The sequence below is a fragment of the Pristiophorus japonicus genome, chromosome 7 (genome assembly GCF_044704955.1).
Source record: "Pristiophorus japonicus isolate sPriJap1 chromosome 7, sPriJap1.hap1, whole genome shotgun sequence".
NCBI classification, from domain to species: domain Eukaryota; kingdom Metazoa; phylum Chordata; class Chondrichthyes; family Pristiophoridae; genus Pristiophorus; species Pristiophorus japonicus.
Window position 1 is genome coordinate 87,590,107 of NC_091983.1, and position 17,995 is coordinate 87,608,101.

The 17,995-nt window shown below is 44.5% G+C and overlaps 1 protein-coding gene across 5 annotated transcripts in view; it reads left to right on the top strand.

Moving 5' to 3' along the window:
- The window catches only part of otofa (otoferlin a), a 655,153-nt gene that overhangs the window by 634,759 nt on the left and 2,399 nt on the right, over positions 1-17,995 (top strand). For 3 of the 5 annotated variants that reach the window (XM_070884402.1, XM_070884401.1, XM_070884405.1), the window contains 2 exons: positions 9,329-9,429; positions 13,555-13,814. In XM_070884402.1, the coding sequence (XP_070740503.1) occupies positions 9,329-9,429; positions 13,555-13,735 (282 nt within the window). In that variant the 3' untranslated portion in view covers positions 13,736-13,814. Of the gene's footprint in view, positions 1-9,328; positions 9,430-13,554; positions 13,815-17,995 lie in introns of those variants that run through there. The other 2 variants (XM_070884403.1, XM_070884404.1) reach the window with 1 other exon arrangement.

Here is a 17,995-nt window from a genome sequence, read left to right on the forward strand (position 1 = left end):
AGGAACAACTTATCTGGTCCCCGACGGCAGTCATCATCCGACTCGGTCAGCCCAATGCACTGCAGCACAGTGCCAGGCTGATCGATCGGGAGCAAAGACAAAGGGAGAAAAAAGAGGAAGCGCGCTTTTAAAAAAAAGTCACCTACCTGGGCCACCTCGCTTTTAAGAAGCACCCGGCCTCACAATGAATGCCTCCTGCAGCTGTCGGTGTTCTCGCCCGGCGATGCTGCAGGAGGCGGAACTGAAGTTTGGGTCTGGGGCATTACCGGGGCGATGCACACGGCGATGACGTCAATGTTATGAATGCAAACCTCACTAATGTGTAAGACTTGCCACCAGGGGGCACACCTGTGGGAGACCCAAGGGTCACCTGTGCACCCTGGGCAAGCAGGTATAAAAAGTAATCCACCATGCTGCTTTCTCACTTTGGAGTTACATTAAAGAGACCAAGGTTGCAATGGTTTGAGCTTACAACACAGTCTGTGGAGTTATTCTGAATTGCCGCTGAATTACAGATCACGAACTTTCACGCGGTAATGGCTACCGTTGGTATTCTTGAGAGGTTTGTTGAGGGTGATGATTGGGAAGCCTTCGTTGGGCGTGTCGACCAGTACTTCATGGCCAACGAGCTGGACACGGCTGAGACGGCGGTCAAGCGCAGGGCGATTCTCCTCACCGTATGTGGGTCTTCGATATATGGCCTCCTCAAAAATCTGCTGGCTTAGACTTGCACAGAGCTGTGCACGCTGATTCGGGAACACCTCAAGCCGAAGGAGAGCATCCTAATGGCCAGGTATCGCTTTTACACGCACCTTCACTCCAAGGGCCAGAACGTGGCGAGCTTTGTCGACGACCTAAGACGCCTTGCTGGACAGTGCAAATTTGCCAGATCTTTGGGGGAAATGTTGTGGGACTTTTTCGTGCTTGGAATCGGCCACGAGGTCATTCTGTGCAAACTGCTGTCTGCTGAATCCCTAGATCTGAGCAAGGCCATCACGATAGCCCAGGCATTCATATCCAGGAGCAACAACACGAAATAGATATCGTTACAGAATCGAAGCTCACCGGCAAGTACTGTGCATAAAATAATGTTTTCAGCAGGCAGAACTGTACATGACAGGGCCTACATGACCGCAGAGGCCAGGCCTAGGGTGACTCAGAAGCCGCTGTGGGTGTGAATGCGTATCCATTAACACCATGTTGGCACTGCGGGGACAGTCATAGAGCCCATCAATATTGATTCAAGCACTGTTTGCAAGGGCTGTGGAACAATGGGGTACTTCCAGCGAATATGTAAACGACCTCCGCCTCACCACGTGGCAGAGTCAGCAGAGAACGAGCAGGAAAGGCTACTCAACCTGAGAATGAGGAGGAAGTGTATGGGGTACACACCTTCACCACCAAAAGCCTTCCGATAATGATAAAAGTTAAACTTAACGGCATTCCAGTCTCCATGGAATTGGACACGGGTGGCGGGCGGGGGGGGGGTGAGTCAATCAATCATGAGCCAGAAGACTTTTGAGAAACTGTGGGCAACAAGTCACAGAGGCCAAAACTGAGCCCGATTCACACAACGCTGCGCACTTACACCAAAGAACTCATACCTGTTATCGGCAGTGCGGCAGTGAAAGTATCGTACTACGGAATGGTGCATGATTTACCACTATGTATTGTACCAGGTGATGGCCCAACGCTGTTCGGCAGAAGCTGGCTAGGCAAGATCCAATGGAGCTGGGACGACATCAAAGCACTGTCTTTGGTGGATGAGGCTTCGTGCGCCCAGGTGCTAAGCAAATTCCTGCCGTTATTTGGGCCAGGCATCGGCAACTTCACAGGCACCAAGGTGCAAATCCATCTTGTTCCTGGAGCACGGCCCGTTCATCACAAGGCACGAGCAGTCCCATATATGATGCGAGAGAAAGTCAAGATCGAGCTGGACAGACTTCAACAAGAGGGGACCTATTCACAACGCTAGCAGGGGGAAAGTCATTCACCAAGCTACATCTAACCTCTGCTTACATGACACAAGAGCCTGCTGAACCATCAAAGAAGTTGATGTGCATCAACACGCACAAAGGACTGTTCGTGTACCACAGATGCCCCTTTGGGATTCGCTCGGTGGCGGCCATCTTCCAGAGGAACATGGAGAGTCTGCTGAAATCGGTTCCATGCACCGTGGTGTTCCAAGACAACATCTTGATCACTGGTCGCAACACCACAGAACACTTGCACAACCTGGAAGAGGTTCTAAAGCGACTGGACAGAGTGGGACTCAGGCTGAAACGCTCCAAGTGTGTTTTCCTGGTGCCAGAGGTTGAATTTTGGGGGAAACAGATCGCGGCAGACAGCATCAGACCCACAGACACCAAGACGGAGGCCATCAAGAATGCACCCAGACCACAGAATGTGACAGAGCTGCGTTTGTTCCTGGGACTCCTCAACTATTTTGGTAGCTTTCTACCGGGCTTGAGCACTTTGCTGGAACCCTTGCATTTATTGGGTTTGGGGTAAATCTCAAGAGACAGCCTTTAATAAGGCCAGAAACCTGCTATGCTCTAATAAGTTACTTGTATTGTATGACCCATGTAAACATTTAGTACTAGCTTGTGATGCGTCGTCGTACGGGGTCGGTTGTGTGTTACAGCAAGCAAATGTGTCAGGCAAACTGCAACCGGTTGCATATGCGTCCAGAAGTTTATCCAAGGCTGAAAGAGCCAACAGTATGCTTGAGAAAGAAGCGTTGGCTTGTGTATACGGGGTTAAGAAAATGCATCAATATCTATTTGGTCTCCGGTTCGAGCTCGAAACCAACCACAAACCGCTTACTTCACTGCTCTCAGAATGCAAAGGTATCAACACCAATGTTTCGTTCCACATCCAAAGCTGGGCACTAACATTGTTCGCCTATGACTATGTAATCCGCCACAGACCAGGCACTGAGAACTGTGCTGATGCCCTCAGTCGGCTACCATTGCCCACTACCGGGGTAGAAATGGCGCAACCCACAGACTTGCTTCTGGTAATGGATGTTTTTGAGAGCGAGGGATCACCCGTCACGGCTCGCCAGATCAGAACTTGGACTAGCCAAGACCCTGTGCTATCACTCGTAAAAAGCTGCATCCTTAATGGGAGCTGATCGGTGGTTCCCGGGGAAATGCAAGATGAAATTAAGCCGTTCCACCGATGTAAGGATCCAATCGGATTGTCTCCTATGTGGTTTTGAAAAAAAAAGCCGGGAAACGTTTATACGCAACCTACACAGTACCCACCCAGGCATAGTCATGATGAAGGCTATCACCAGGTCGTACGTTTGGTGGCCCAGCATTGACTCCGAATTGGAGTCATGCGTACACCAATGCAACACTTGCTCACAGTTGAGCAACGCACCCAGGGAGGCCCCACTGAGCCTGTGGTCATGGCCCTCCAAACTGTGGTCCAGGGTCCACGTAGATTTTGTTGGCCCTTTTCTAGGAAAGATGTTTCTAGTAGCAGTGGACGCTTACTCTAAATGGATTGAATGTATAATAATATCATGTATATCCACTGCCACCATTGAAAGCCTCAGGGCCATGTTTGCTACCCATGGTTTGCCCGACGTCCTTGTCAGTGACAATGGACCGTGTTTCACCAGCTCGGAATTCAACGAGTTCATGACCCGCAATGGCATTAAGCAGGTCAGGTCTGCTCCATTTAAGCCCGCATCCAATGGTCAAGCAGAATGGGCAGTCCAAACCATCAAGCAGAGCTTGAAACACGTAACAGATGGCTCCTTGCAGACTTGGTTATCTTGGGTCCTGCCCGGACGCGCCCCCACTCGTTCACCGGGGATCCCCCTGCAGAATTGTTAATGAAGAGAGCACTCAAAACCAGGCTGTCCTTAGTCCACCCGGATCTCAATGATCACGTACAAACCCGGCAGCACCGGCATAACGCATACCACAATCGCGCGGCTGTATCGCGTGACATTGATGTTAATGATCCTGTGTTTGTTCTCACTTACGGTCATAGTCCCAAGTGGATTGCTGGCACTGTTTTAGCCAAGGAGGGGAATAGAGTGTTTGTTGTTAAACTGTTGAATGGGCAAACATGCAGAAAGCACTTGGATCAGACCAAACTACGATTCACTGACAACCAAGAACAGTTTGAAGAAGACTTTACCATCTATGATCCACCAACACACACCCAACCAGCAATCGACCTTGCTGTCAACCACGAGGGTGAACCCACCATGTCCAACAGTCTGATCAGACAAGCCCCGCTGCCATGCAGCAATTATCCGACCAACTCACCCATGCCAGGACTTCAACTCAGGCGATCGACCCGGGAATGCAGAGCGCCGCCAGTTCGCCTCTGTTGTGTATGCAAGCACTCTAATAACGACTCCACAAAGAAAGGGTATAGTACTTGAACTGTAGTGACCTTAGTCCTTTATTGCAGCTCCTAGAGTGAGGATACCAAGAGGTGAGTTCCCTTTTATACTTGGTTACCCGCAGTGTACAAATGACCCTTAGGTCTCCAGCAGCAGCACCCTCTGGTTATACAGGTATAGTGTATACAGGGTGAAGGTACATTCAGTGGTCTAGTGTTACAGTACATACATTAACATGCATACATAACAGCCTCAACTTGTAAGTAACTTGTACATAAGACTTTGGGGGGGCAGTGATGTTATGTATGCAAACCTCACCAATGTGTAAGACTTGCCACCTAAGGGTCACCCTGGGCAAGCAGGTATAAAAGGCAATCCACCATGCTGCTTCCTCACTTTGGAGTTACATTAAAGAGACCAAGGTTACAATGGCTTGAGCTTGCAACACAGTCTTGTAGAGTTATTCTGAACTTAACAGTCACGATCTCCAGGCGAAGGAGATCAGCGCAATGTCCTACCACTGCCGCAAGCCTCCCGCTGAATATAGCGGGAGTCGATCTTCTCGCCACGCCCAGTCGGTAAGTGCTTAGACCCGTTATCTCCCCCCCAGAGATGGTAATGGGAGGCACTAAGGAACAAATTTCTATGCCATTATGTTTTGTTTAAACAAACAGCAAAAAAGCTGCAAATGCTGGAATTCTGAAGCAAAAACAGAAAATTCTGGCAATAGTCAGCAGGTCTGGCAGCATCTGTGGAGAGAATAGAAATTGACATTTCTGGTGTCATCAGGACTAAAAATGTCATGTGACACCCTGGTTCATCTTCCACCACCCCGGCCACCCGCTCTAGTAGCCTCAGGAACCTTCCCATGCCAGTGCAGGAGATGCAACATGTCCATTTACCTCCTCCCACACCACTGTCCAGGCCTCCAACACCTCAATTTACTTGTACATCCTTCAACCTAGTATACTGTATTCGCTGCTGATGTAGATTAGGTGACCGCTTTGCTGAACACTTCCATTCTGCCCACAAGTGCAACCCTCACCATCCTACTATTTTTAATTTCCCATCCCACTTCCCCTCTATCCTCTCCACCACTTTTCTAATGAAGCTCAATCCAAGCTTGAGGAACTGCATCTTATCTCTTCGGCACTTTGCAGCAGTCCAAACTTAATATCAACTTTATTAACTTCAGACCTTAACTATAGGTCCCACTTTCTCTTTGGTGGGACATGCTGGCTATGGGGGATGAGTGTGCTGATGTTTCTGAGGTGGGGGTGGGGGGGCGAGAGGGATGGGGGCGCAGGGGGCGAGGGACAAGTTTGTACTTGGGATGGGGTTTGTCTGTCAGAACACCATGGCTGGTGGGCTAGTCTTCACGCTTGGTGTCACCCTGCTTTTCTCTTTCTCCCAGGTGCGTTATCCTCTGGAGCTTGCTCAGTTTAACACTTCCATTTTTTTGCCTTTATGTGGTTACTTTCCTCCCCCTTTTGAGGGTGCTGGACCAGGCTCGGATATTGCTACATGGGTGGCAAGTGCCTCCAATACTTCACCTAAGTAACAATTCTTGTCTGAAACTCGAAAATGAAGGTCAGCGTGCTATTCAACCATAAAGTAACATTACAGTGCAGCCTAATCCTGCCCCTACCTGAAGTCATGCAGAGTTTCCAGCAATAGTCACTAATCAGATGTAAAAATACTCGCTGACCAGCCTAAGGTCACTAACAACAATCGTAGCACCCCTCCCACCACCACCCCAGCTGAGATTAGGTAATTTGAAGGGGAGCAAGGATTGAATCTGGGACCTTCTTGAGCTGTGCGCAGTTGGAGCATCTGCCGACCAATTATTTTGCGGGGCCCTTTATGTATTGTGTTTTAATAATACATTGAAAGAAGTGGTATTCTACCTCCTCCCCTACTAACACCAGTTGTTGAAGCTTTGGAACCCATTTAGGTTTACATGACAGAGATTTTACCAAAATAAAGGCTGGAAACAAGCTGCTTACACCAAATAGTCAAATAGTTGATCTCAGGTATATAAGACAAAACTAATTATTTTTCAGTAAGCCAAACAACAATCGGTCTACTCAAGAACATAAGAACATAAGAAATAGGAGCAGGAGTAGGCCATTTGGCCCCTCGAGCCTGCTCCGCCAGTCAATAAGATCATGGCGGATCTGATCATTGACTCAGCTCCACTTCCCTGCCCGCTCCCCAGAACCCTTTATTCCCTTGTTGCTCAAACATCTGTCTATCTCTGCCTTAAAAATATTCAATGACCCAGCTTTCTGGGGCAGAGAATTCCATAGATTTACAACCCTCAGAGAAGAAATTTCTCTTCATCTCAATTTTAAATGGGTGGCCCCTTATTCTAAGACTATGTCCCATAGTTCTAGTTTCCCCTTTTGAGTTGTAGCAGGACTGCTTTTATACTCTATCCCCCTTGTAATAAAGGCCCATATTCTATTTGCCTTCCTGATTACTTGCTGTACCTGCATACTAACTTCTTGTGTTTCATGCACAAGGACCCCAAGTGTCTGTACTGCAGCATTTTGTAATTTTTCTCCATTTAAATTATAATTTGCTTTTCTATTATTTCTATCAAAGTAGATAACCTCACATTTTGCCACATTATACTCCATCTGCCAAATTTTTGCCCACTCACTTAACCTGTCTATATCCCTTTACAGATTGTTTGTGTCCTCCTCACGATTTGCTTTCCCGCCCATCTTTGTATCATCAGCAAACTTGGCTACATTACACTCGGTCCCTTCATCCAAGTCTCTCAGCTAATGGCATTGCCAGGATTTGACACTATAAATGATTTATTTTTTTCCCAATTGATTTGTAAGGTCTCAGTTCTATTGTCGTTATTTGGTTGTATGCCTTTGGTAAGCAGAAAGAGGAAGTTCATTTGCCTAGGTGATTAATGATGAACGAATACAATTCAGGTGATGGGAATATTTTCCTCATATTATTTCTGTTAGATTCTGTTTGACTATAATTACTTCCTGTATCATTCAGTGATAATTTACTTGCAGCAGAGGCTGTACTTTGACAATTTTTACTGCAGTATTTTACTCAGAGTTTTACTCAAGGTGTAATATCACTTAGAGTGGCGACACCCTGAAGTACAAAGGCCACATTTAATATAGATTGCACAAAGGGGTTTCACTTCTCTTTTCCAAGTTTTGCTTCATAGTTAATTTATTCTTATGGCTGAATTTTCATAATTAGAGCATCTCTGTGCATCCTTCATAACTCAATGCATAAATGCACTGTTTGATGTGGTATTGAGCCGTACTCATTCAAAGGGCAAGAAATTCCTCCGTGCCCCGTTTGGGACAATAACTTTTGAAATCTCAGAAAGGTATCCCCAGGCAATAATCATTGTTTGCTCTCAGGAAATTTAGCTTTAGCACTCCAAGAGGGAAGTGGAGCACTAAATGAAGCGCTAACCACTTTTCTTAGGACGCTAAAGTGCGAGAGTGGGGCGGTAGTGGCAGAGCACCGAACAATGTGGAGTGCAATAACATCGGCATCAGAGGCAGCTTCCCTCAGTTGAAGAGAAGGGCCAGTGATGGTGCCCAACATACTTCTGCTCAGTTCTGTGTGACCAGGGGACCTGCACGACTGCCATTACAACCCCAAACACTCTGAGTGGAGGGCTTGGACATCTTGCAGCAATGAAGCATCGAAAACTTTCAGCAAGCACCAGACTAGTACAAAGAATAAAGTTTGGCCTACCTGAAAACCGCAGCCTTTAATTCTTTGGGGGAAAAACTCGGCTGCTTTGCGCCTCCTGTTAGTGCCAGAGGGGGGTGCGGAGCAGTAACCAGGCGCTAGGGGGTAAGCGACCGGACGCGGTGACTTCAGCAATGCCCGCAAACTGTAATGGCAGTTACGCAGGTCGCCTGGCAAACAGAACTGATTCAGAAGTATGTTGTGCACCATCATTGACCCTTCCCTTCAAGCGAGGGAAGCCACTTCTGATGCTGGCATCTTTGCACTCCACATTGTTCAGTGCTCTGCCGCAACCACAAACCGCCCCCCCACCCCCCCCCGCCATGGCCTTTCACCCTTCGAGAAGTAGTTAGCGCTTGATTTAGCGCTCCACTTTCCTCTGAGCACTAGAGCTAAATTTCCCGGGAGCAGAAAATCATTATTGCCTGGCGCTACGTTTCTGAGATTTGAAAGGTTATTGCCCAAAATGGGGCGCTGAGAAATTTCTCGCCCCTAGTCTGTGCAGTAGGGACGCTATAATTGACCTTAGTTTCTTCGGGTTAGGGAGTGGGGGGACAAAGCAAACTCAAGAGATCATTTCCACTTTAATGTTTCTGACCTGAATCTTGCATGCTGGGAGCACAGGAATTTGGCTGTGCGGTCCCCAGGATTTGCCCCTACTGTTGCCCTCTTTATTGCTATTCAGTAGTTTCAGCTAGATTGTTGGCAGGTGCGGGTAGGTATGATGCTGTCTCCTCAAAGATTGAATAACTCACTGATACTGTCTAATCTCACACAAAGAGACGTCACTTTGTTCATGAGCTCTATATCTTCACAAAAGGAGAAGAGAAATTAGGATAAAATTGCGGCGAGAAAATGGGGGCATAGTCTCCACATTTGCAATGTAACAACTGCCATGTCACTCTCTCATTACACTGGATGCACTGCAACCAAAAGAGAATTCTAAACAAAAATCAGAAGGTAAGAATATCGCCTAATAAATTATGATTGAGTATTTTCACCCCACCCCATATAGATACCAGACAAGAGGACACCTGTTTGGTAGTATGATATCTTCACTCCCCTTTGCATTGTGAACCATGTGTGGTTCATTTCCCCAGCTCAAGTGTTTCCAGTATAAACATGACAGCACCAGGACCTGAAATGAAGCCACGCGAAGTGTCCGTCACTTCAAACTCAGTGAAAGAAGAATTCACCATGTGCGTTCTGTTTCAGGGTAAAGTGGAAGCTGAGTTACATCTGCTGACGGCAGAGGAAGCTGAGAAGAGCCCAGCAGGCCTGGCTCGGAATGAGCCAGATCCTCTGGAGAAGCCAAAGTAAGTGGATCTTTTTCATTTTAATTACAGTTCCTGTCTCGGTCATGTCACTACACATTTAATCAGCCATTTGAGGAATATGCCAAAACCACAACTCTCTGTCTAATATTATTCGGGGAGTAGCGGGTCATAAGCTTTGTAGGAAACCAGTTTTATAAAAACATACGTTCTAATTTTACTTTTGTAATTTATTTGGTCATCTTCTACTTTATATAAATAGTTAAAAAACAGTTGGAGGAGCAGGATAAAAACAGGCATCCTCAAAACTGTGTATACCTTTGAAAAGATCTTCAGTACAAAAACATCTCTAACGTATTATTACAATCCTGATGTTCAAGTTAGCCAATGAATCATTAATTTACAGGAGTCATCTGCACAGTTTATATGACTGTATTCTGTGGCAGATGGCTGTAAGGCAATAACAAGATAGTTGTACACCAGCAGCAGTCCTGAAGGAATAAGCTGGCTCTGAGAGGGCTGACAGTGATTCCCTCTGCATGTAATACACCTCTAAACAAGTCTCCCAACTGTCTAACTCCACCAATGTCAGGCTGTCCTCATCACAGGCCTTCCGTTTCCATTCACCTCAATAAGAAACAATAATCATATTAAAATGCAACTCCTGGAGAACCTTAATAATTTGTTTGTTATTACTAGAGTTGATATTAGAAATATTTACCAAGGAAATTAAATGTGAAATGACTATAAACAAAGTTGGGTTTTTCCCCCCAGGGTTTCGTGGAGATAATAAACACGATCCAAGCAGCAGAGCCTTCAGTCTCCTTATCGAGATAGTACTCCATTGATTGCATGCTTCGGATGGGCAGGAGGGACCTCAGTGTGGTTCAGCAACGCTAGTATGGTATTGTACAGAAGTATATCAATAGTGTAGTCAACAGCTACTGCTTTCATTCTCCTGGGCTGGCACATTGAGCACCACACACATTACATTGCCCCTGTACTGTACGTCAACTGGGAGGATTTGTGCCTTTTTTTTACTAGCCCCGATTTTAACCCCCATGCCCGATGAGAATGGGACAAGACCTACCACTCGCCAGACCCTTGCGTCATTTATCGGCCGGATTCTGGCCAGCCAGCGAGGCGCTCACACTGAGCACGTCATTAAAAGTCGGGCATGTCATTCAGAACCTGCCTATATTTTAATGGTGGACAGTCGCGTTTGGAGCCCGGTGTCACCAGGAACACCAGGCACCAAGAAGCAGCAGGCCCGGAAGAGGGCCGAAAAGGTAAGTAATTATTTTTATAGAAAGATTTCCTTTTGGTCTAGGAGGAGCAGGAGTGCTCCTCCAGGCCCCACAATGAAACCTGGAGTCCCGGTTTCTCTTCCCCGACTGTGTTCACCTACACCCCACCACTACTTGTCTGACTGCCTGGGACTGTTCCTGTGGGGCCCCTGCCAAGGCCACCTGGCCCATTTGTCCGACTCCCAGACGTCATTAGCACCGGGTTTGGGCAGGAGTTGGGCCTGGTATATTTAAATGGGGCCCGAGAGCCCAAGCCTGGCATCAGCAAACTGGGTGAACCCCACTAACCTCACACTTGCATCTTGCCCCCCAGTTAAAATCAGAGCAAGCCAGGCGCACCATGAAACTTTATTTCCCTGAATACCAGAATTATTGCTTTGGAGACAATACAATCTCATAATTCACATTGCTGCTCTTTTGCGTGCATTCAGTGGATTCATAATGCAGTTGCACTTGTCTTTTCAATGTGCCAACATAGTTTGAACACCAGGTGATAGAAGAAATTTTAGGAATAGAAAAAGGCCACTAGACCAAAAATCATCTCAGTATTTTTTCCACATTGCTCATTAATGAAGATATTTTACAACAAAAGTTGTATTTATAGTGCACCTTCAACATAATAAAATGTCCCAAAGCACTTCACAGGCAAAACATTGGTAACGAGCCAAAGAAGGAAACATTAGAACAGGTGACTGTCAGAGAGGTAGGTGTTAAAGAGTCACTTAAAGGAGGGAGATGTGGAGGGGTTAAGGGAGGGAATTCCAGAGCTTAAGGCCTAGACATCTGAAGACATGGCTGCCAGTGGTGGGGCGAAGGAAGTCAGGGATGCATAAGAGGGCAGAATTAGAGGAACGCATTGTTCTCGGAAGGTTGTAGGGCTAGAGGAGGTTACAGAGATAGGATGGGGGCGAGGCCATGGAGGGATTTGAGCACAAGGATGAGAATTTTAACATTGAGGCATTGCTAGACCAGGTGCCAATGTAGGTCAGCGAGCACGGGGATTATGGGCGAATGGGAGTTAGTGCAATTAGAATATGGGCAGCAATGCTTTGCATGATCTCAAGTTATAAAGGGTGGAAGATAGGATGCCAGCCAAGAGAGCATTGTAATAGTTGAGTCTGAAGGAAACAAAGGCATGGATGAGCGTTTCAGCAGATGAGCTGAAGCAGGGGCAGAGATGGGCGACATTGCAGAGGTAGAAGTAGGTGTTTTTGTGATGGCGCGGATATGGGGCCAGAAGTTCATCTCGGTGTCAAATAGGACACCAAGGTTGCAAACCGTCTGACTCAGTAGCCGAGGAGGGGGATGAATCAGTGGCTGGGGAATGGCGTTAGTGGCAGGGGCAATATTTACAGCAATATTTCCTGCAAGTCACATAGATGCTGAACTATTTGAGTGTAAAAGAGCAAAGTAACAATTATAACTTTGATGTACCTAAAAAATTGATTCCTTTGAGTAAAATTCTAAATATACGTTATATACAAGAAACTGAAAATTGATTTAATTTGGAAATTAAAATAAGTTTTTCTCAATATAATGGAATATAACTCAAATTTCATGTCAGAAATATCTAACATTTGTTTTGAACAAAATGAGGAATGGTTAGCACAAGTGTCCTTTGTTCCTTATTCCTTTATCTCAGTTGACTTCAGTTGAAATCCTACCCAGATTGATGAGGTGTTCTTTTTCTAAGGCTCTCATCAAAAATAAACTACATGCAGCCACAGCCCCACTAGCTGTGAGCCCACAATACAAAAGTTTCTATTTTTTAGTAAATGTTAAATACAAAAACCAATTAGATCATGGAGTGTTGCGAAAAATTGTTCAGTCCCATTCCGCCCAGTTCTCAAGATGAGCTAATTTGAGCAGGGAGGTGCTGAGTGGAGGCTGCAACATCTTCCCACTATGAGGAGGAAAGATCAGAAGTGAGAGTCATGCCTGCATTCTACCTAGTGCATTCTGATGACAGTTAAATAGAGGACAACAGTCAGGGACCAGGCTCTTCGCCCACTGTCTGAGCAGTTGAAGCATAAAAGCCAGGGTGATATGAAGAATTAGGAAATAACTTACCATTGAAAAATCATAACGTGCCATATTCAAAGAAACACATTGGTGTTACACCATTTGTTTTGCACCATCCAAAAACAAGTTTTAATGGCACCCTCACAGTCTTAGTGCCAATATATTTATCCTAACAAGACAGTGCAGTACTATGCATGGGCCTGTACTAAAGAGCTGGCACATGCACGAATGGTCTTCTTCTGTGCTGTATCATTCTATGATTCTATACTTAGCTACTCAGTTATTTCCTAAATAAGAGCTACGATAAGACAACTCATTTGAACTTGTTTTAAAGTAGCTTTATTAGTACCTTTTCTGCCACAAAAGATTCCATTTAATCCCAACACTTACTACAGAGGAGGGGATGGGCATTATGAGTTAATTTACAATGTTTACTGGAGAATCCTGCAAGTTAAATCATGTGACACCACTAATTTTTACATCACTAAAGAAAAATATTAATGTTATCTCGATATAACTTGAAGAATCCTCTGATAAAGTCTATTTTCTTTAAGTTTCTATTCAGTTTCAAGTCACATGATGGTTAATCATCATTGTTCCTAAAGCAGTTTTTCAAAACCTGAAAATAAGTTAACATAAGCCACAGTGTTTGTCAGGGTCAGTTGTATGTTATGTATCCACAAAGTGGGAACTTCTTCAGTCTTCGTTTGATGTTAAACTGTAACTCCTGTTTAATTATCATCTCTTTGTTTCTTTCCATTTCTACTACCCTTGTTCCCTTCCCCCTTCTTCATTCTTTATTTTTTGTCTCCCGCTTTTACTGTCCTTCATTCTGCAGTCGCCCTGACACCAGCTTTATCTGGTTTATGAACCCTCTAAAATCCATCAGATATTTCATCTGGCACAACTATCGTTGGCTGATTTTGAAGATCCTCGCAATTGTGCTACTTCTCCTCCTGCTCGGGCTCTTCCTTTACTCCATGCCTGGTTACCTGGTCAAGAAGATTCTTGGAGCTTAATGGCCTCAAAATGGTAGCCACTTTTTCTCATATTTCATGTACCCTGTGTGTTCCTGTCTTTTTATCTACCTTGTTTCAGAGCAGGCAGTCCGTTATGTTTCTTTAATTATTTTAATTGATGCAATAGCTAACCTTAGTTATAATGGACTTGCCAATAAGGCACAAGGGTAATAGAATCACTTGTAAATTGTTTCTATTAAGCTGGCTATATCAGGTTGCACAAATATGGGAAGTGTAAATTTGTGCTGCTGAATGTCACAATAAAAGCAAGAAAATTAACAATTTGAAAATGAACAATGGCACGGATTATGTGGTCAGCAGTGAACGAATGGTGCCAGCTGTCCATTACACTTGCACTTGCCCACAGACTTTCTATGGACTTTTGCATTGGAACTTGGTGATTAGAAAGCCATTTTAGTGCAGAAGATCAGGAACATGTGTGAACAGAGCAAGCAACTGTGTACCTCCTTAACCAAGCAGAATGAAAAATAATTAATAAGGCATGCAGAGTCTGAACTAGGAAGTATAAGTTACAATGCCAAATCGTGTACCGAAAACAGTTCAGAGGGAAAGAAAGGTGGAAGTAAGAGACAGAAAGAGAAAGTTTTTTCATTGTTTTTAAAACATTTCCAACAAATACCAAAATCTGAAGGAATGAGACTCCACACTAGTAAAAGTTAATTTTCGGTGCCAGAGGTTGTTTAAGCAGCAATTACGACTTATCATGCCATTAAAAAATTATTTACACTGGAATGGACAAGCCCTAACCTTTTCTGGCATGTTTAGTGTGTACATATTAAGTAAGTACAGCAACTTCACACCATTCCATGTGTTTCAGTGCCGTTTCTCTCGGCAAGATATTGGTATAGCTCAGTTTCTGGAGAAGCAGGGCAACTTGGACAGCAACTCCCGATTTCTGCGTTTTACTGCAAATGTTCATACTCTGAGCTGTTGCTGTCTGATTTATTCTTTAATAGTGCTGTTAGCCTCGCCATATTTACCACAAAATCTGGCCCATTATTTTTCACGTCAATTAATTTAAATCTTATTTAAAATATGAATATACAATATTATATTATATCAATTATAACAATATTAATGTATTATATCTCCTATCTCCGAACAAAAAGGATGCAATTGTCTCAAGAAGCCTTCCCCCAACTATCTTATTGATAAATAGCAGTGCATAGAACTGACATTTTTTTTTTAAGTATCGTAAACATGCTGTAAATGTCCTTAAGTAATAGGCTCTCCCTAATGTGATTAATGTGTGTATTTATTTCATGTAGTAATTCTTTTCAGTTACTCTACAGTTAATTGTTTCTGCTCTTTTTCAGTTTATTTCCTTCATTTCTTTAAATCTCCTGCAATATTATACTCACTGGAGGTTATATAAACTGCAACTATTAAACATGAGACTTTCTAGTACATAAGTTATGACTGCAGTTGAGGGATGTTGCAGTAAACTCTGGTTCCTAAGGCTGCAGAAGTAGCAGTTGTAATGAGTTTTGATGCCAAGAATGAACGTGAGGGCTATTATTACACATTTAAGGTCAACCTTTTTAATCTGAGTAACAATACTTCACTATTTACAATCTGAATACAATTCAGTTACAATTAGTGTTTGTTTCATCATTATTCCCTTCAGATGCATTGATTATTTTTTATAGGGAAATTTTTCACACAGCTTGCCTGAGTAACAAACAGTCACTGATTGACATCAGCAGCCAACAATGGAAAAATTGTTTTTTGCATGTAATAGCAAATCATATTTAACATTTTCAGTGCCTAGTGTAATAAATAGATTGATATCGATATAGTGTCCATGATCTGGTAACTGTCCATAGAAACATAGAAATTAGGTGCAGGAGCAGGCCATTCAGCCCTTCGAGCCTGCACCGCCATTCAATAAGATCATGGCTGATCATTCAACCTCAGTACCCCTTTCCTGCTTTCTCTCCATACCCCTTGATCCCTTTGGCCGTAATGGCCATATCTAACTCCCTTTTGAATATATCTAATGAACTGGCCTCAACAACTTTCTGCGGTAGAGAATTCCATACGTTAACCACTCTCTGAGTGAAGAAGTTTCTCCTCATCTCGGTCCTAAATGGCTTAGCCCTTATTCTTAGACTGTGACCCCTGGTTCTGAAACTCTGCAGCAAGGGGAACATTCTTCCTGCCTCTAACCTGTCCAATCCCGTCAGAATGTTATATGTTTCTATGAGATCCCCTCTCATTCTTCTAAACTCCAGTGGATACAAGCCCAGTTGATCCAGTCTCTCCTCATATGTCAGTGCTGCCATCCCGGGAATCAGTCTGGTGAACCTTCGCTGTACTCCCTCAATAGCAAGAATGTCCTTCCTCAGATTAGGAGACCAAAACTGAACACAATATTCCAGGTGTGGCCTCACCAAGGCTCTGTACAATTGCAGTAAGACCTCCCTGCTCCGATACTCAAATCCTCTAACTATGAAGACCAACATGCCATTTGCCTTCTTCATCGCCTGCTGTACCTGCATGCCAACCTTCAATGACTGATGTACCATGACACCCAGGTCTCGTTGCACCTCCCCTTTTCCTAATCTGTCACCATTCAGATAATATTCTGCCTTCCTGTTTTTGCCACCAAAGTGGATAACCTCACATTTATCCACATTATACTGCATCTGCCATGCATTTGCCCACTCATCTAACCTGTCCAAGTCCATACTGCTACTGAGTACCAACTCCACCAACAGAGTTGCAATTGTCGGAGAATGATAGTTTCAGAGACAGCTGGTTGTGATGTGCACCTCTGAGCATCACGATCCTTATGTATATGTAACAGCTGACTCCCAAGCTTATGGATGATTAATGTTTTGCCAATTGTTTCTGGAGAGGTGCAATTCTTTCTGAACCATGGAAGTTCCCAAGAAACTTATCATTTTACAAAATGTCCACCATTAATTTCCTGTGCAATGAGCAAGTTCTCATCTACATATCTTTAAGCTTACTTCTGAAGCCAACATTAAAAGAAGTGGCTACGTTTCTCTCATTAAGAGTTTTATGTTAGAACATTTTTGATCAATTCTCGGGATACCACATATGACTAATATGTTGTCATACTTAAACTGCATTATACCCATTCAGTTCTATTTCTCCCACTATACCTTTATTGAGGCCACCCTTCCTGCTGACTCAAAACTGCATTTTGGTGGAATGATGACTGGCATCATAAACTGTGATCATTCCAGTGCCTTGCCCAGATGAATCAAATAAAAGATGTCATGGCATATCCAATATTGCCACAGCTGTTATAACTAAACCTATGCAATATGCTCACAGAGTAATGGGAGGGTAGTCTGCTTTTATTTCATCTCTGGTCCAGAATAAGCCCAGACTCTATACTTTGTTAAGACATGGGATAAGAAGACATGGGTACTAGGCAAGTCAAGCTATATTCCATATTGTAGATCATTCACTTGACCAGTACACAGAATCAAGCTTCTGTCTGCAGGTTCGATATACAGTTAAGATCCATCATTTCAATCAAATACATCCAATCCAGGTTAGGAACAGCTGGTGCTGTGGGCCAGTTACTTTCACCTCGATGGTCTGGGTTTGAATCCAGTCCAGATCCATGGGATGAAAGTCTTCACTTCCTGGTGGGTGTAAGATAAGGGTGTAAGTGAAATTAGTTTGGGTAGTTTCAATTAAGTTCCTAGTGCGTCAGAGCCCACTACTTAAAACTGCTATGAATTGGCATATAAATGGAATTAACTTGAACAGCCTTATTTTAGACAGGTGACTGTTATGGAAAATAGAAAACGTTACACTGATGCAGTGGAGGATGTTCATGTGAGGTTGGGATTAGAAAGCATTGTTAAACGAAGTGTAGAGTCTAAGGGCTAGAAATCGGCCTTCGCCCCAATTGTGGGCAGTAACCTTCCAGGCCAGGACTTCTTGCGCCCGGCCAGGAAGTCCCGCCCCCGACACAGAATTGGGCCATACACCCCTCAAAGGAAGTGGAGTGCTGTCTCCAGCGCTCCACTTCCTTTGAGGGAGCTCGGAGTCCAGTGCCGCGCAGAGCAGGCCAGCACGACGCAGATGCTCCATATACCGCTGACACGCTACAACGCCCCTTCCATTAAAGGGGAGGACCACTGGGCGCTCTGGGAGATCGACTGAGCCAGCAACCTGGCACCCAGAACGGAGTGCCGGGCTGCACGATGGTGGCTTGGTCGACGTGAGGGCCCGGGGTGCTAAAGGCCTCCCCTT